The following is a 20487-nucleotide window of genomic DNA, read 5'->3' on the forward strand; positions in this document are numbered from 1 at the left end:
ATGAAGCTAGAATAAAATGTTTTTGTTGTTTAAAAACAGAGCTCTTTTTTGTTGATCTATTGTATGTTTAGATATTCATTCATCAAAATATTCTGGGACCATCACATTTCAGTGAAAATGATCAAAAATGCTGGCGTTGGCTGGCAACATTTAAAAGAAATGCTGGCAGGGAAAGAGTTCACTTGGATAATTGTGAAAGTGCTGGTGTAGAAGAAATATATAGTGGAGTATCATTGGCATAAGAGTGGAAACCCAATGTTTTCTTATAACATAGGGGCAGCGTGTATAGTGAGAACAGCAGAGGACCTAACACAAATACCTGTGGTACCCCAGACTTTACAGGCGTTAGGTCAGATTGTTCTTTAAATAAACTATGTTTGTTTACATGCCATTTTTTTTTGCAGAAAGGAGTATAATTGAGCAGACAACTTTTAAAAAATATACATATTTTAGACAACAGAAGTGTCAGGGATATATCAGACTGAGAACACAGAGGTGTAAGTGAACCCAGATACAGAGAGAGTTGTGTTGATCGAGAGTAGACAGTGAGAAGATGATGGATGATTAACTAGGTTGTCTTTACCAGGACAGCAGAGGATACACACACACAGAGAAGCAGTTGAGATGTTGGAGGTAAGTACAGGTAAGTATTCAGATGAGTAGTTGAATTCACGGGAGATAGCTTGGAGCAAATGTAGAAGATCGCTGGAATCGACAAAGGGGATTCCAGCAAGGTGAGTAGAGCAGGTAAGAAGTATGTTTCCTACAGAATGTGTGCATGTGCTTAAGAAGAGGAGCTGATGAGTGCAATGATTAGGATCATGGGCGGCCGATTGGTGATTGTGGCAAGAGATTGTTTGGCCTACAGGGGAAACAGGACAGGAAGAGTGAAGGTTCTCAGGACATGAGATAGAGGACATGAGTCTTTCGCTACAGGGAGCAGCTCTTCCAGCAATCCTGAAGAGACTGATTTATCATGAGCTCAAAGCATTATGGGTAGAATCTCTCATCAGTCTATTCTGATTCATCAACTCAGTTTCACTGATGATCCTAGAGGAACACTAAACCCAGGATAGAGTGTGTGAGTGAATGTGGTCTGGACTGTGTGTATGAGGCTCATTGTGTCTCCAGAGACGCTGTAGAAGGACAGAGTTCCTGCACTGGGATCCACATACACTCCTACTCTACGGCTGATGGGCTTTACAGGAAGAACAGACTCTATGCTATTGTGTCTGAATGTGTAACTGTCAGGAGAGCAATCTAAACTCCAGGACTGATCATTGCACCCAAACAAGCACTCATTACCCCACCCCGTCCGGCTGATGCTCTGATATGACACTGATATAGACACACGTCCACTCCACTCAATCTCCCAGTAAGAGCGTCCACACACACTCTCTCTACACAACACCTGCTCCCAAACAACAAATCTGTCTGGATGATCAGGATAGGGCTGCTCTATGTAGGCATGAGTAATCACTTTGTTCTTCTCAGACAGATGGAGGCGTTTGTTCGTTGTATTTGGGTCTGGAGTGATCCGATGGGAACCTGAAGGAGATGAAACTCTTAAGAATCAGGAATTATAAACTGTAGCTGAACTCTTCATGGTCTCAGTGTTTACCAGACTTCCTGTGAAATCATCATCTGCATGATCAATTATAAAACTCTTATCATGTCTTCTTACACCTTCTACAGGAAGAACACGAGTGTTTTCTTAGTGACTTACATTGTATGAAGTCGTTCCTGGTCTTGGGAACAGTGTTGGTGCATGTGACTGCGGAAAACAAACGGACATGTCATTGTCAGGCCTCGTTCTGCCTTGGCAGTCCTGTCCAAATTGTCTTTGTTTTGTGTATCTATGGCAATATGTTCAGACCGCAGGCAAATCAGATCTTTTCAGGCAGACTGTCCGCATCATTAATCGCAAGTAATCAAATAAGATCAGGAAAACTCCATGGCTGACTCAACAGGGCGCTTATTTGGAGAGCGAGATGATGCACTTTCATTGCAGACTGGGATATATTGTGTAATCAAAAGATACTTTGAAATCCAACTTGAGCAGCCAGAGTGTCACGCATCTGTATAAATCTGATTGAAATTGCATTTCAAACCACCTCTAAATGTGATTTGCTGTCCAGACATTCAAAAACCCATCTGGATAAAATCTGGATATGCAACAAAACCTGATTTTTGCTGGCCGTCTGAACATAGCCTATGTCAGGGGTGTCCAAAGTTGGTCCTGGAGGGACAGAGTTTAGCTCCAACTTGCCTCAACACACCTGCCAGGAACTTGATTAGGGTTGGAGCTAAACTCATCAGGACAGTGGCCGTCCGGGAGCAGGATTGGACACCCCTGGCCTATTTCTTGTGTTTCAGCACATGGCTTCATCTGTTGGCCAGGTGGTTCCCTTGTCCTGCCTCTTCCCCCCCACTTTAACACACTTCTCGTTTAGCCCCTGTCCAGTCTTAATTTTGGTAATTGTGGTCACCTGTTTCTCATCTCCTTCCTATTTATTGTGTGTCCTTCCCACTTCGTGTGTGTGTGTTTATTGATATTGTCTTTGTGAGTTTTGTTTGCCCCTGACTTTGGTCTGTCTTTACATTGCGGTCCGTGCTGCTTCACCTGGCTGGTTTTGTGCCTGGCTCCTGCTCTGACCTCTGGTTTGGACCACACACTGGTACAGACCCTTGCTTACTGCTGACTTCTGTCCTGAGATGATCTGTGCACTGTTGTCTGTCTACCTGGCTTTTTGACCCCTTAACCCCCTTTAGTCTGTGCCCTGCTGGTTGGAGTGTGATCTGGTCTCGTCTTTCAGATATTTACCCTAAATAATGTTGTGTTCTGCATGACTGCATGTTTGGGTCTTCTTTTCTAACACAACCTGACAGTAATTCACATGTCAAAGCATCTCTTCCTAAGACATTTCTAATATGATGTGAGGTGATGGAGGACTAATTTCTGAGAGCAGATGAATCTCCAGGACTTTACCTCTCTCAGAGATCTTTTTGATCTCCTCTTTGCAGAAATCCTCCAGTTTCTCTCCCAGCTGACGGACCGATTCTCTCAGGCCATCAAAAGAGAAGAGAGAACTGAAGGGGATGTTGGGTACTTCTGTAGATTCAGGAAGTGCTGAGAGAGACTGGAACCTCTACAGAAAACACAGATCAAAACTCATTACCTCCACACTTCAGCGTCTTCAACCAGCCTAAGATAACTCATGTTAGACCCCTTCTGATCTTACTACACTGGCTCCCGGTTGTGGCCAGAATCAAATGAAAGGTTTAAATGCTGGCTTTCACAACTACCAGTGGAACAGCACCTCCCCACCTCAATTCTCTCCTACAAACTAAGGTCAATGATTGAGAAATGCTTGTTGTTCCTTCAGGCAAAATAAAAAAAAATGTTTCCTAAAAAATTAGTTTCCTTCTCTATTCCTCTCTGGTGATCAGAAAGAAACATTAAGTAGAAATAAAGGCAGAAATGTAGTGAAGTGTTTGTGGTGATAGTGGTGTTTTGGGTGTAGAAAGTTGGGTGTAAGCTCTACGCTGGGCTTAGCTATGTCCAGCCTTCTGATAAATATTCTCACCTGTTGCACCAATTAAACCCACGACCAGGCACAACTACGCCCAGCTACGTCCATGTTGACACATTCAACTGCAGCAATAGTTGAGACGGCATCAATGATTACACAATTATTGCTAATAATAAAGAACTGAATTGCTCATGACGTCATAAAAAGTGATTTCAATGAGTAAACATTAACTAGCTAGTCAGCATTTGGATATCTGAATTCTCAAGGTACATTCTTACAACGCAAACGTCCCAAGCTCGTAAAGGGTTATTTATTTGAAGTCAAAAAAATATCCCTGCTTATTAAAATTGTGAGGCCTACTGCAAATGTCAAAGTGCTGATTCTGAAATCTAGGTTCAGATTTAAGCTTTTTTTTTAGGGTATGCACATAAAACTTAATTCACCTAGTATCTTACAGTCTCTTAGTATCTTATCTTATTCATATTCACAATGTTTATGTGTTAGATGATATTGTTTTTATTAGTACAGTAACTTCATTTAAATGATTCACTGGCTAAATATTGCTTGCTGTGAATGGACATTTCCAAGCATTGACCCAGCAGACACAGAACGTTGACACAACGTACACAACCTTCTAACAACGTTTTAATAACGTGGCCAAAAGGTTGTTAAAACTACTTTGTGTGGTGAAGGTTGTTACACTATTATGACTTAAAATCAGATTTTCAACATTTTCTCTAATAATTATGACTTAGCATGTTGTATTTTTGACTTTTTCCTAATAATGAGGACTTTTAAAATCATATTTTCAACATTTTCTCTAATAATTATGACATAGCATGTCATATTTTTGACTTTATCTAATAATGAGGACTTTTAAAATCATATTTTCAACATTTTCTCTTATAATTATGACTTAGCATGTCATATTTTTGACTTTATCTAATAATGAGGACTTTTAAAATCATATTTTCAACATTTTATCTAATAATTATGGCTTAGCATGTCGTATTTTGGACTTTTACCTAATAATGAGGACTTTTAAAATCATATTTTCAACATTTTATCTAATAATTATGGCTTAGCATGTCGTATTTTTGACTTTTACCTAGTAATGAGGACTTTTAAAATCATATTTTCAACATTTTCTCTAATAATTATGACATAGCATGTCATATTTTTGACTTTATCTAATAATGAGGACTTTTAAAATCATATTTTCAACATTTTATCTAACAATTATGGCTTAGCATGTCGTATTTTAGACTTTATCTAATAATGAGGACTTTTAAAATCATATTTTCCACATTTCCTCTAGTAATGATGGTAAATGGACTGCATTTCTAGCTCTTTTAACAGAGCAATGGCCACCCAAAGCTCTTTCCACATTTCCTCTAATAATGAGGACTTTTAAAATCATATTTTCAACATTTTGTCTAATAATTATGACTTAGCATGTCAGATTTTAGACTTTATCTAATAATGAGGACTTTTAAAATCATATTTTCAGCATTTTCTCTAATAATTATGACTTAGCATGTTGTATTTTAGACTTTATCTAATAATGAGAACTTTTAAAATCATATTTTCAACCTTTTATCTAATAATTATGACTTAGCATGTCATATTTTAGACTTTATCTAATAATTAGGACTTTTAAAATCATATTTTCCACATTTCCTCTAGTAATGATGGTAAATGGACTGCATTTCTAGCTCTTTTAACAGAGCAATGGACACCCAAAGCTCTTTCCACATTTCCTCTAATAATGAGGACTTTTAAAATCATATTTTCAACATTTTGTCTAATAATTATGACTTAGCATGTAAGATTTTAGACTTTATCTAATAATGAGGACTTTTAAAATCATATTTTCAACATTTTCTCTAATAATTATGACTTAGCATGTCAGATTTTAGACTTTATCTAATAATGAGGACTTTTAAAATCATATTTTCAACATTTTATCTTATAATTATGACTTAGCATGTCATATTTTTGACTTTTTATCTGACTATTATGAGTTTATGATCATTGAAATGAGCTGATCAGTAATATAGTTGAATATTTAGTGTCCCCAAAGGCGACAATATAAAGCACGTGTCTTTCTGCTGTGGTGAAGCCTTTGTCATTTGGTCTCCTGTCCCAGCAGGAACTCCTCCCTCAAGTCCACTGGATCTGTTACCTGCAGGAAATGAGTGTGATCCTCTGTTTGTGAAAGCCGCTGCAGCTCAGCGTCTCTCTCCCTCAGGTCATTGATCTCCTGCTCCAGTCGCTCCAGTCCTCCTTCAGCTCGACTCACTGCAGACTGTTCCTGATCTCTGATCCGCTGGCTGACCTCAGAGCAGCTTCTCTCAATGCAGCGGATCAGTTGAGTGAAGATCCTCTGGCTTTCCTGCACGGCTGCCAGCGCAGAATGCTGTTCAGACACACAACACAATCACACAGTGATGGCTTCAGCGGGTATAGTGAATATAGCCTAAAAAAAGAAGCCCTTCACCATTGTTGCCAATTCTGCTGTTTTTTATGTCCGTGGGTTGAAGCGACCCCAATAATGTGATATTTAGCCCCGGGAATGCAAATTTTTGCCCAAAAAAAACACATTTTACCCCCCAAACGCAATTTTTACCGGGGGAACCCCCCTGAAACGCAATTGGGTTTGTTTTGGGCTAGTTTTGAGTAGCAATTGGGCGAGTTTTGTTGTGAAAACCTGGCAACCCATGATCTCAACTTTCAATCCAAAATACAACCTGCCATCAAGAACATTTTTCACACAACTGATGGAGAAGAAACACAGAGACATTGAAAGCCGTCCTAAAGCATTTGGACCAGTGTGGCAACAGAGGCCTACCTGGGGGTGACATGCCACTTCTGGGGGAAGATTGGGAGATGAAGTCCCTCTCCCTAACCATATTGCCCCTAGAAGAGAGACACACTGCAGCCAACATTGCAGACTGGCTAGAGGAGACAACTGCCAAATTTGAGATTCCACTTGAAAAGGTAAAGGCAGCTGTCCATGACAATGGGGCCAATGTGGTGGCAACTCTTAGAGAGAGGCATGGGTGGGCTTCTGTGAGATGTGCAGGGCATACTTTAAATGTAGTTGTGCAGAGCACACTCAAAAACAATTGCTAGTTGTCAGATCACAGAGAGGTGGCAAGGGCTGTATGAATACCCAACCCTGTCCTTCTGGCTGCTGCTTTGGACCCCAGGTTTAGAAAATGGAAGTTCTTGCCTGCTGAAGAGGTGTTGAAGGTCCAAACTAGTATTCAATCAATGGCACTAGCTGCCAGAAAGGACTCAAAACAGACACACGTAAGGGTAGAGGAAGCCACTGCCACCACATCAGCTACACACACTACAGGTAGATCACATCAGAAGAGTTTTCTGGGATCATCATCAGAGGATGAGCAGATGAAGGACGGGAGGTCTTGGAGTCCAAGAAGGAGAATCCACTGCCATGGTGGAGAATAAATCAAGCAAGATATCCAACCTTGGCACAGCTGGCAAAGTCTTTCTTGGGGATCCCAGCAACATCCCCATCACCCTCAGAGCGCTTGTTTTCTGCTGCTGGAACATTGCCTCAAACGCAGGGCAAGCCTAAGGGCTGAGCATGTGGATATGATGACGCTTCTCCACTGCAACTGGAAGCTCTTGTAGCATCTGAAATCTCTCTCACACTCACTCTTTACCTCATCTAGGTACATTTTGATGTTTGCTTTGAGATTACAGCTGAAAAAGTCTGATTCTTATTTAGAATTGTTTTATTTACATACATATTTTTTATAAATTGTATACATTGTGTACCTGTTTGGCTTGATATTTTATATTCGTTTATTTTTGTTCTCAGGTGGGTAATTTGCAGAAGGTGCAATCCTTTTTTTGTAATGTTGTATCAAGAGGACAAAACTAAGGCCAAATGGCCTTTACTATGTAAGTTTGTATTCATAGTTTTACATGTTATACATGTTTTAAAGTAAGTTGACTTAACTGTATTGTTATATAATTGTTGGCACTGGCACTTATAAACACTAAATGGGTAAAAATTGCAATAAATAGGCTTAGTTTTGGAGCCAAATGTTGGAGTTGGAATCAATACTCAGTTTTTTTAATAAAAGCCAAATGCTTGATCATTTTACAGCACGAGGCTGACTCCAGCTCCTTATTCGCCTAACTATCCGTTCCACCTTAAAGGATTGTAATGGTTGTTAACCCCGCCCTTCATTGCTTTTGGCCTTGTTTTTCAAAGGAACAGTAGTTACAGACATATGAGGTTGTGAATTGGGCAGCATTTTCATTAAACTGTAAAAATATATGCTCCTGTTAAATGTTGTTTAATAAAGGTGTACGCTATGTGGCAAATGTATCTGTACTTTTGTATTTAATCTTTATTTCTTACTAAATGTCTTTTTAAAGTATGGAGAAACATTATGTCTGAAACTGAGAATAGTATGTCATAATGCTTTGTACTAACAGGATATGTGTGTGTGTGTGTGTATATATATATATATATTAGGGGTGGTGAAAAAAAATCGATTATCGATTAATCGTGAGTATATTATGGACGAGTATGAATCGATAATTACATTTTCAAAAAAAGATTTTTTTATTTATCTAAAAAAAAAAAAAAACGTCACGAACGCGCCCAGTTCCAGTTAGCAAGCGCGTGTAACGGCAGCCAGAGCAGGTGTGTAAAATGGAAGAACCAGGAACGAGCAACCAACCGATCCACCCAGCTCCATCTGGGCTCAAAGCAAGCGTGTGGATTCATTTTGGTTTTCATGGCAGGAGCTCTAAACATGTTGATAAAACGCATGCCGTCTGTCGACATTGCCACGCTAAACTGAAGTACTGCCACAATACGAGCAACTTGAGGGCCCACATTTCCCGCTTTCATCCAGATGAGGCAGGGTGGGTTAAAGACGACCGCCTGAAGCCCGTCATCCCACCGAATCAGCGTACTCTCCACGATGTGACAAAATTGGCCCCGGGATCGGAGAGAGCTAAGAAAATCACAACGTCGATATCTTATTTTATAGCTAAAGATATGAGGCCATACAGTGTGGTGGAAAACCAAGGCTTCCGCTACATGGTCCACAGTATGGAGCCAAGGTATGTTATACCATCCCGGAGCTTTTTTACACACAAGTCGATTCCTATTCTTTACAAGGAGACAAAGTTTTTAGTGCAAATGTCCCTCAAGTCTGCTCCCAGGGTAGCAATAACTTGCGAAGCCTGGACCTCCAGAGCCACCGTCTCATATGTGACCGTTACAGCTCATCATGTCAACAGTGAGTGGAAGCTAATTTCATACGTGCTTCAGACGAGAGCTATGGATGATAGCCACACGGGTGCAAATATTTGCGAGTTTCTCAAATCTGTGGCGGACGAGTGGGGGATAGAGACACACGACCTGGTTCTAGTCACCGACAACGCTTCAAATATGAACGTGGCTGCAGAGCTTGGCAACTTTCTACATGTCCGTTGTTACGCTCACACCCTAAACCTCGCCTGCCAACGAGCGCTGAAGTTGCCCGCTGTAGCCCGACTGTTGGGCCGAGTCAGACGGATCACCGCCTTCTTCCACCGCAGCAGCACAGCCAGTCATGTGCTGGAACAAAAGCAGGCCCTACTCGGTAAGCAAAAGGCTTAAAGTTAATTAAAAAAATAAAATATTTACCTTTGTAATAGAAGTGAATCTATTTTAACTGTTGCATTCAAAGCAAGCTTTTTATTATTTTCTAAATTACCAGTAGGCTATTTAAAAATATAATTCCTTATATAGGCTACTAGTAATTAGCTTTTCTTCTTCTTTTTTAATTTTACCAGAACTGCCTAAACACAAACTGAAGACAGATGCTCCAACAAGGTGGAATAGTGGCTTTGACATGGTTAATCGGTTCCTTGAAAAGCAGCCTGCCATCTGCGCTGCGCTCCTCTCCCCTCAAGTAAGTATTGGATTTAAGATTTAATCAGACCTAGTGTAGTAGCAAGCCAAGGTTTGAAAAATATTTTAGTTAATTGAAATAAAAAAAAACTAGACTTTAGAATAAAAATATGATATTGTGTACACACAAAACTAACTAAAAAAAATTAAATAAATTTTTTTTTATATATATATATATATATATATACAGAAAATGTCTTTAGTTTTGTTTGTCAATTTGACACGACAGCCTTGAGGAGGCACTGGTGCATGTGTAGTTTGAGACGGTCTAAATGACTGTGAGTCGTTGTGTTGGCGTGAATGGAGAACTCTTATAGCATACAGTGTTAATTCCTTTATTTGAACTTTTCCTGTTCTCAATTCCCATCATCCTTACAGGTGAGGAAAGGTGCGCATGACATCTGCACACTGAGTGAGGGAGACGTGTCCGGCGCTGAACACCTTGTGAAGACCCTCAAGCCCATGAAATTGGCCACTACCACAATGTCTGAGGAAAGCATGCCTACTCTCTCAATCATCGCCCCACTACACACACAGCTCCTGGCCGACTTCACCCCTGCACCAGAGGATGATCTGATGACCCGGGAAATCAAGCATGCCATCCGGAAAGATTTGAGGAAGAGATACACATCTACAAAAGAGAGCCACACACTTCATACAGCATCTTGCCTGGATCCTCGCTTTAAAGCTCTCCCATTCCTTTCAGAGGATGAAAAAGTGGAGACATACAGCAGAGTGACTACAGAGGCTGCATCATCCCTCGAGGTATTCTCTCTTGATATTAATAATTCTACTTTTTCTGATTATTATTATTTTATCTGATTAATAGAATGCTTTGTATCAGTTGTGTTCTTTGTATGCTTTGTGTCTTAATTCACTGCTTCCCTGTGTTAGGTGATGAGGCAAGAGGCTGAAGTCCCTGAGGGGGAAGGTGATGACATGGCTGAGGGGCATGATGACGGTGAGGAGGATGATGCAGTTCAGAAGGTTTGCGGCGAAGCCCTGAAGCTGGATGAAGATGGCCCTTCGCCGCCCTCTACCTCAAGACCATCTTCTCTGACTGCACTGCTGGGCCAATCATTTAATGTTGCTGTCACCATAGCAGAGCCCAAGTCAGCACACACCAGGGCTGAGGAAGAGGTTCGCATGTATCTGAAGCCCCCTTCACTTCCTCTCACCGATGACCCCCTTGAGCGGTGGAGCACCAACCATCATGTGTATCCTCTCCTAGCTAACCTGGCCAAACGATATTTATGTATCCCAGGTACGAGCGTTGCTGCAGAGAGAGTGTTCTCCGCTGCGGGAGACATTGTGTCAGCACAACGGAGCACACTCACGCCCCAACATGTGGACCAGCTGGTCTTCCTCCGTAAGAATCTGGTCATTCCAGAGCTATGAATGTTTAGTACAACTTGATTGCTCACAAGTTAGTGTGTTGCATTTTGTCACTGTGTTCTACAGTACAGTATATAAGCTGAGGCTACAGTAAGTTGTTCAAAAATGTTCATTTTGTCTTCTTAAGGATTAAATTGGACAATTTTCTTCTAGAAAGACAAGGTGTTTAGGTGGAGAAAAAACGTCTTCTTTACCTTGACATGTTTCGACTGCAACCTGCAGTCTTCCTCCACCTGAACACGTTGTCTTTCTAGAAGAAAATTGTCCGATTTCTACAGTATGTTGGTTCTGATCTACTTCCTGAAGGAAATAAGCCTTTCATTTATTTGTTATTGTTTAGTTCAACTTGATGAGTCACAACACAATGTGATGTATTCATTTCTGTGTAACTACACGACAAGTGCTTTGAGTTGTTGTTACTCAATAAAAGAGATAAGTAATTCAGTAGCTGACTTTTTTTATACTGCAATCACTTTGTAGTGTATTTTCGTTTACTGTTGTGAAATGGAAAATCAATAATCGCTAATCGAGAATCGTTAATAATTGAAAATCGACTGTAATCGAATCGGGACTTCAATAATCGTAATCGAATCAAATCGGGAAATCAGACAGATTAACCATACAACCATATATATATATATATATATATATATATACAAAGTATACTGTGGTTAGTTCTCAAAAAAACAACAATGTAGAGGTATAGATAAGTGTCTTATCTAAAGGAATTCTGCATTACAACATTTTCTGATGTGTAATTGTTGAAATATGATCTCCAGAACATGCACCTTCATACAACTATATGAGCCGACAAATAATGGGTTTACCACTGGATTATCCCGTTATTTGTAGGTAAGTTGAATATGATATTCCGGTAGTCTATTTAGGCTAAACCCATGTCCATTATAGTTTGATGACAACTCTTTATAATTGGTGCCATAGATTCGTTGTCTGGATCCCTCTGACGCTCAGATGGCTTCTGAACATGACTTCACACTAGACGTTTGGACTTGTTTCTTAATAAAAGGTTGTGACTGTTAATTGTGTTACATGTTCAGTATATTAAATTGTTCTTGTTTGTAATAAATGATTATAACAGAGCAGTATTGTCTTAATTATTATTTATTGGCTAAGAAGTGGTTGTATGTCACTGGTTTTTGGTGCTTAAATATTATACCAACAAAATATTTTACAAAATATTATACAAAAGTACAACCTCCTTTTTAAGAAAATATGAATTCATACAATAAATCGAGTCTGCACAGTTTTGTGGCTGTGATCTATCATATTTCAACAATTACACATCAGAAAATGTTTTAATGCAGACTTTCTTTAGAGAATACACTTATCTATACCTCTACGTGCTCGATTCTTTTTAGAAATTGTATTATAATTAAGTAATGACACCCCCAGTATGCTTTGTCGGCTCATACTGTATAGTTGCATGGAGGTGCATCTTCTGGAGATCTTATTTCAACAATTACACATCAGAAAATGTTATAATGCAGAATTTCTCTAGATAATACACTTATCTATACCTCTACATGCAACATTTTTTGAGAACTTGTAAAATAATTAAATAAGACTCTTAACTCTTGATCCATCTTGATCATAACATACTGGACAGAATATCGCTCAGCACAAACCACTGTAGATTCACACACACACACACACACACACACACACACACACACACACACACACACACACACACACACACACACACACACACACACACACACACACACACACACACACACATGTTTGTTTTTGTGAAATGTGAGGACATTCCATAGGCGTAATGGTTTTTATACCGTACAAACCGTATTTTCTATCCCCTTACACTGCCCCTGCCCCTAAACCTAGCCCTCACAGGAGACTGTGCAGTTCACTTTCTGTGAAAAAAAACTCCTTCTGTGTGATTTATAAGCATTTTGAAAAGTGAGGACATGGGGAACGTCCTCATATTTCACCCTCTTTTTGTAATACCTGTGTCATACCCATGTCATTATACACATTTGTGTCCTGATATTTCACAAAAACATGCCCACACACACACACACACACACACACACACACACACACACACACACACACACACACACACACACACACACACACACACACACACACACACACACACACACACACACACACACATATATACACTCACCTAAAGGATTATTAGGAACAGCTGTTCAATTTCTCATTAATGCAATTATCTAATCAACCAATCACATGGCAGTTGCTTCAATGCATTTAGGGGTGTGGTCCTGGTCAATCTCCTGAACTCCACACTGAATGTCGGAATGGGAAAGAAAGGTGTCATCCTCAATAAACCCGTCTCCAGCATGTTGCCCCCGGTCCCTCGAATATTCCGATCTATTATGACCTCTGACCTGTAAAGCTGCCAGAATAATAATAATAATAATCATCATACGCTGTTTGTTAATTGGCCAGAGGAGAACTGGCACCCCGACTGAGCCTGGTTTCTCCCAAGGTTTATTTTTCTCCATTAGGTCACCTGATGGGGTTTTGGTTTCCTTGCCACTGTTGCCTCTGGCTTGGCGTGCTCAGTTGGGGACACTACATTTTTCAACTAAACATCGAAATAAATCTAATTAATAAACTAAATTAACCATTTAAACTAAATTACTGATCTAATTATTGATCTAAAGCCCACACTGTCACTGTATGATAATTGAAATGAACTGATGACATCAGCGTTTTTTCCAGAATGGCTATACAGCTGAATAAAATTATGCTGCATTATTTTCCTGTTTAACACTGTAAAGCTGCTTTGAAACAATCTACATTGTTAAAAGCGCTATATAAATAAAGTTGACTTGACTTGACTTGGTGCCAGACGGGCCGGTCTGAGTATTTCACAATCTGCTTAGTTACTGGGATTTTCACGCACAAGCATTTCTATGGTTTACAAAGAATGGTGTGAAAAGGGAAAAGCATCCAGTATGCGGCAGTCCTGTGGGAGAAAATGCCTTGTTGATGCTAGAGGTCAGAGGAGAATGGGCCGACTGATTCAAGCTGATAGAAGAGCAACTTTGACTGAAATAACCACTCGTTACAACCGAGGTATGCACCAAAGCATTTGTGAAGCCACAACACACACAACCTTGAGGCGGATCGAGCTCACCAAAATTGGACAGTTGAAGACTGGAAAAATGGTGCCTGGTCTGATGAGTCTGGATTTCTGTTGAGACATTCAGATGGTAGAGTCAGAATTTGGCGTAAACAGAATGAGAACATGGATCCATCATGCCTTGTTACCACTGTGCAGGCTGGTGGTGGTGGTGTAATGGTGTGGGGGATGTTTTCTTGGCACACTTTAGGCCCCTTAGTGCCAATTGGGCATCGTTTAAACCTGAGCATTGTTTCTGCCCATGTCCATCCCTTTATGAGCACCATGTCCCCATCCTCTGATGGCTACTTCCAGCAGGATAATGCACCGTCACAAAGCTCCAATCATTTCAAATTGGTTTCTTGAACATGACAATGAGTTCACTGGACTAAAATGGCCCCACAGTCACCAGATCTCAACCCAATAGAGCAGGGGTTGTCCAAAGTCCGGCCCGCGGGCCAAATGCGGCCCGGGGATGAATTTCAAGCGGCCCGCAGCGCATCTATTAAAATGTATTAAATGTGGCCCGCCACGGATCATTTACAAATCATGCAGTTTCACGATGTCACCACAAGGTGGCAGTACTAGACTTTAGGCCAAGGAAACAGCGCCCAAAGCGGAACGAAACAGCGCTGCTTGTGCTCTGCGCAACTCGCGAGCTCTGACCCCTCTGATTCTGAACAAATGTGTTTACCTGCTGAGTGTCTCGATCACGCGCCCACTAAACAGCCTTCCGAAGCCCGTGAGAAGTGTTCAGCGCTAAGGTCTCCTCTCCGGTACGAGCTGCGAATCTCTTTGTGATTTGATTTAATTTAAATCCAGTTAAACAGCGCTGACTTAATCAACAACACTAACATGCAAATCACCAACACTAACATGCAAATCACCTGAGTCGGTTCAAAATACTTTTCAAACAACAATTCGCATTACGAATTTATCGTGTGTTTACTGTGGTAACACCAAGCGGCAACCTCCCGCAGTTTCTCTTGAAGCCAATACGGAAGTGCTTTAAAGGGTAACTAAACCCCTGCTCTGAGCTTAACTCCACCCACTGGCAATTTTCAAAAAATGCTGGAAAAGTGGGCAGAGCCCGGCGGACACAGAGGGGATGAACCGAGGGCGGGGCAGAGCGGAGGGCGTGCACCTGAAATCCGCAGTGACGGATTGATTGACAGCTGTCTGACCCGCGAGTCGCAAAGATGGAGAATGACTGGAGTGACGCCAGCTTTGCAACAGAGCGGTCATTCTCCTACCTTCACCTGAAGTGGAGGAGGGTGGATTGTCTGTAGACACAAACCCGGAGCCTTATCAATGCGAGCCGCTGCTCAAACTGCGTTAACTCCCGATGCCGACGATGCTAGTGAAGCAGCAGCGCAAGAGAACTGACCTAATCTATCTGCGTCCGCGGCAACCACTTGCGTGTCAGGGTTTGAAAGTGCGTCTCATGTATGAAAATTATCTGTACACATGACGGGCGGCAATAATATCGCAAGAAAAGCCTGACGTGTACTGACAACTGCATTATTTAACCGCATTTTCTTCATTACAATGTTAAAGCAAGTATCAGTGAGTTTCATTCATAATGTTTCTACTTCATGTAACATGACAGTTTATACTGGAGTGAAGCCGTTCTCATCGTGTGATTGGGGGAAACATTTCTGAGGGCGTGGTGAGCTCGCGCAGGGAGAGCCGTTGGAGGTACCATCCTACATCACGATGTACCACAACGTCCAATAGGAAAATTCAACTGTAGTAGCCACCGTTCAACATTAAGAGGGCAGCACTTTGGCGGTTTTACACCATATTTTATAGAATTAAAACACTTTATACTCAAATGTCAAAACATTTACTCGAATCAATGAACAGCATTAAAGGGGCTATATGCGTTTTTCTGAAATTTAAACTCGCGACTGACACTTGTGGCCAAAAAACAGAACTGCTCTCATTTTCTGCTCGCTCTCGCAGCGGTGGTGACGTCACATCCGCAGACAGCGCGGGAAAAGACGACCCGCCAGAAAATAGGAAAAATAGGAGACAGGCTTATAGGTGCACCCACTGTGAGCGGACAAGGTGTCAGTATGCTCATCAGGAGATGTTTGAGTCATAAATGGTAAAATAAAAAGGCTATTGTTACGTTTATTTTGGGGAAAAAGTTGCATATAGCCCCTTTAATAAAGCCCCAGTATTACAGATCATTAACTAAAAAAAGTTGGTTTAGGGTTTAGTTACCCTTTAAACTGCAATTCATCGACTGGCCGCTAGGGACAGGCTCCAGAAGGGAGCAGAATCTCATTGAGCCCCATGTTAAAATGCCCAACTTCACAGCAGAATAAAACATGTTTACAGCCTGGTACAAATTGTGGTTTTTGTCTATACGGCTAATTTTGCCCTTCATGACAACTGTGAGGGGGGTGAATTTTTGTATAACTAATTTGTTTACATTATATAAAGCCTTAAAGTTCTGCATAATTAAGGGTGTGGCCACTTCGAGTGACAGGTGGATAGCCATTTATCTGCTGTCTGTTAGTCATCGTGTCACTTAAGCTCCACCCACGTCCCGCCTTTTTGCCCATTTTCTGTTATCCGGGAGTGACGCGCTGCCAAGATGGCAACGGCCATCTCGTCCATACTTTGCGCTTCAGAACGGCTCATCAGAATCCTATGGGTGACGTCACGGACACTACGTCCATATATTATTACAGTCTATGGGTAACACCTGTAACCGGTAATTAGTCAGAAATGTAGGTTAATATCTAATTTTATTTAATTTGTAATGTAGACATGTATTAAATGAGTAATAAAGGCCAAATTGCAGACTATTTTTGTCATAAACTTGCAGTTTTGTGCATTTGTATTTATATGTCTATAGACTAAATACCATTCTATATCTATATATATATTATATATATATATATAATGTGTGTATTACTTTATGCCTTGTGTGCACTGCAAAAAATGCTGTCATCTAGTATTTTTGTCTTCTAAATACTAGAAGACAAAGTCTTTTGTTTCTAGTCTAAATATATATAAAAAATTCTTAAATCAAGATGTTACGAGATAAGTTAAATAATTTTTCTTGTTTTCTGGAAAATTAAATTGAAGTGAGTTTTTGTTTAAAACAAGCAAATATATCTGCCAATGGGGTAAGAAAAATAATGTTTCTGTTTGGAATCTTTAAGGAAGATTTTGGAAGATTATTTTTCTAATCCATTGGCAGATAATTTAGTTTGTTTCAAGCAAAAAATCAATTCATTTAGATTTTTTCCCCCAGGAATCAAGAAAAAATATGTAATTTTCCTTAGTAAAAGCATCTTGATTTAAGAATTTTTAGATATTTTTAGATATCTGGAGATATGGAGTCCGAGTGGACCATGTTCTCCACCTCCATTGTCGCTGCGGCCGCTCGGAGCTGTGGCCGTAAGGTCTCCGGTGCCTGTCGAGGCGGCAATCCACGAACCCGGTGGTGGACACCAGAAGTAAGGGATGCCGTCAAGCTGAAGAAGGAGTCCTATCGGGCCTGGGTGGCTTGTGGGACTCCGGAGGCAGCTGACCGGTACCGGCAGGCCAAGCGGACTGCAGCCCGGGTAGTCGTGGAGGCAAAAAATTGGGCCTGGGAGGAGTTTGGTGAGGCCATGGAGAAAGACTATCGGTCGGCCTCGAAGAGATTCTGGCAAACCGTTCGACGCCTCAGGAGGGGGAAGCAGTGTCCTACCAACACTGTTTACAGTGGAGATGGGCACCTGTTGACCTCAACTGGGGATATCGTTGGGCGGTGGAAGGAATACTTCGAGGATCTCCTCAATCCCACCGACATGTCTTCCGTTGAGGAAGCAGTGGCTGGGGACTCTGAGGTGGACTCGTCCATCACCCGGACTGAAGTCATCGAGGTGGTTAAAAAGCTCCTCGGTGGCAAGGCACCGGGAGTGGATGAGATCCGCCCTGAGTACCTCAAGTCTCTGGATGTTGTGGGGCTGTCTTGGCTGACACGCCTCTGCAGCATCGCGTGGCGTTTGGGGACAGTACCTCTGGACTGGCAGACCGGGGTGGTGGTCCCTCTTTTCAAGAAGGGGGACCGGAGAGTGTGTTCCAACTATAGGGGGATCACACTTCTCAGCCTCCCCGGGAAAGTCTATGCCAGGGTACTGGAGAGGAGAATTCGGCCGATAGTGGAACCTCGGATTCAGGAGGAACAGTGTGGTTTTCGTCCCGGTCGTGGTACACTGGACCAGCTCTATACCCTCTCCAGGGTGCTGGGGAGTTCATGGGAGTTTGCCCAACCAGTCCACATGTGTTTTGTGGATTTGGAGAAGGCATTCGACTGTGTCCCTCGCGGCGTCCTGTGGAGGTTGCTCTGGGAGTATGGGGTCCGGGGTCCCCCTGCTTAGGGCTGTTCGGTCCCTGTACGACCAGAGCAGGAGCTTGGTCCGCATTGCCGGCAGTAAGTCAGACTTGTTCCCGGTGCATGTTGGACTCCGGCAGGGCTGCCCTTTGTCACCGGTTCTGTTCATAATTTTTATGGACAGAATTTCTAGGCGCAGCCAAGGGCCGGAGAGTGTCCGGTTTGGGGACCACGCGGTTTCGTCACTGCTTTTTGCGGATGATGTTGTCATGTTGGCTTCCTCAGACCAGGACCTTCAGCATGCACTGGGACGGTTTGCAGCCGAGTGTGAAGCGGCTGGGATGAGAATCAGCACCTCCAAGTCTGAGGCCATGGTTCTCAGTAGGAAAAGGGTGGATTGCCCACTTCAGGTTGGAGAGTTCCTGCCTCAAGTGGAGGAGTTCAACTATCTTGGGGTCTTGTTCACGAGTGAGGGAAGGATGGAATGGGAGATTGACAGACGGATCGGTGCAGCTTCTGCAGTAATGCGGTCGATGTACCGGTCTGTTGTGGTGAAGAAGGAGCTGAGCTGCAAGGCAAAGCTCTCGATTTACCGGTCAATCTACGTTCCTACTCTCACCTATGGTCATGAGCTGTGGGTCATGACCGAAAGGACAAGATAGGGTGATAAGCTCGGTCACTCGGGAGGAGCTCAGAGTAGAGCCATTGCTCCTCCACATTGAGAGGAGCCAGCTGAGGTGGCTCGGGCATCTATCTCGGATGCCTCCTGGACGCCTTCCCAGGGAGGTGTTTCGGGCATGTCCCACCGGGAGGAGGCCCCGGGGAAGACCAAGGACACGCTGGAGGGACTATGTCTCCCGGCTGGCCTGGGAACGCCTCGGGGTTCCCCCGGAAGAGCTGGAGGAAGTGGCTAGGGAGAGGGAAGTCTGGGCGTCTCTACTTAGACTGTTGCCCCCGCGACCCGGCCCCGGGTAAGCGGAAGATGATGGATGGATGGATATTTGGACTGGAAAAAAGACCAAGTCAGAAAAGTTTTGTAGTGTGGTTTTACCTGTGGTGATCTAAATAGAGCACTTATTAAATTTAAATAAGAATAGTTCTAACTCCGTAATAATATTAAAATTTCACCCATTAAAACTTTTTTGGTTGATGAAAGTTTTACAGATATTGTTAAATATCTATACATTTCCTGTGTCCATCACAAGCTACTCTACTGTCAGCTCAAGCTTTTGTCAAATCTGACATATAAATAAATGTCACAAAGGGGGTCAAACACAGTATTAGTATGGTGTTCCTAATAATCCTTTAGGTGAGTGTATATATATATATATATATATATGTATATATACACATTTATTTATCATATAGCGTATCTATTGTACATATGGATGTCTATTTGTGAATATTGTATGCTGTACATTGTATATTATTATTAGAATCGATAGCTGCAGCCCTAGTCCTAGCTGAGGCTTCTCAAACTCACCTTATATGACTCCATATCCTCTCTCAAACGCTGAAGATCTTTCTCTCTCTGCTGGATCCTCTGCTGGAACCACCTCTGTGTCTCCTTCAGCTGCTTCTCCAGCTTCTGGTCCTCAGTTAGTGTGGTCTTCTTCAGCTGGTCCTCAGTTAGTGTGGTCTTCTTCAGCTGGTCCTCAGTCAGTGTGGTCTTCTCCAGCTTCTGGTCCTCAGTCACTGTGGTCTTCCTCAGCTTGTCCACCACTTCAGCCAGGAGGGTGTTTCTAGCTAAAGCAGGTCTTGTCCTGAAGCTCTGTCTGCACTGAGGGCAGCTGTAGACGCTCTTCTCCTCCTTATCCTCCTGACCCCAGCAGACAGAGATACAGCTCTTACAGAAACTGTGTCCGCAGGGAATGGCCACTGGATCCTTCAGGAGATCCAGACACACTGGACACAGGAACTCCTCCTGAGAGACTCTGGCTCCTGCCATCTTCAGTTTCTGTTTCCCTGAACTGGGCTGATTCCTGCTTGAGCGCTCGAGTGACGTGTGTAAAGAGGGCGCGTCTGTAAAGGCCACAGATAATGAGCAGGAACACGCCCTCAGGAACAACTGAAGTAAAACACCAGACGATCCACAGAAGTAAAACACCACACGATCCACAGCTCTTTCTTGCCA

The 20487-nt window shown here is 42.3% G+C and overlaps 1 protein-coding gene across 1 annotated transcript; it reads right to left on the bottom strand.

The window, feature by feature from the left end:
• Positions 1-383: 383 nt before the first annotated feature.
• On the bottom strand, positions 384-20321 carry LOC307126422 (tripartite motif-containing protein 16-like protein). Its single transcript, XM_079816927.1, has 5 exons — positions 19837-20321; positions 5719-5952; positions 2990-3149; positions 1727-1774; positions 384-1548 (listed from the first exon to the last, which is right to left on the bottom strand). The coding sequence occupies exons 1-5, from the start codon at positions 20299-20301 to the stop codon at positions 1028-1030; spliced, it is 1428 nt and encodes a 475-aa protein (XP_079673053.1). The 5' UTR covers positions 20302-20321; the 3' UTR covers positions 384-1027.
• Positions 20322-20487: the final 166 nt, after the last annotated feature.

This window comes from Gobio gobio (assembly GCF_949357685.1).
Source record: "Gobio gobio genome assembly, chromosome: 5".
In the NCBI taxonomy this organism is placed as follows: domain Eukaryota; kingdom Metazoa; phylum Chordata; class Actinopteri; order Cypriniformes; family Gobionidae; genus Gobio; species Gobio gobio.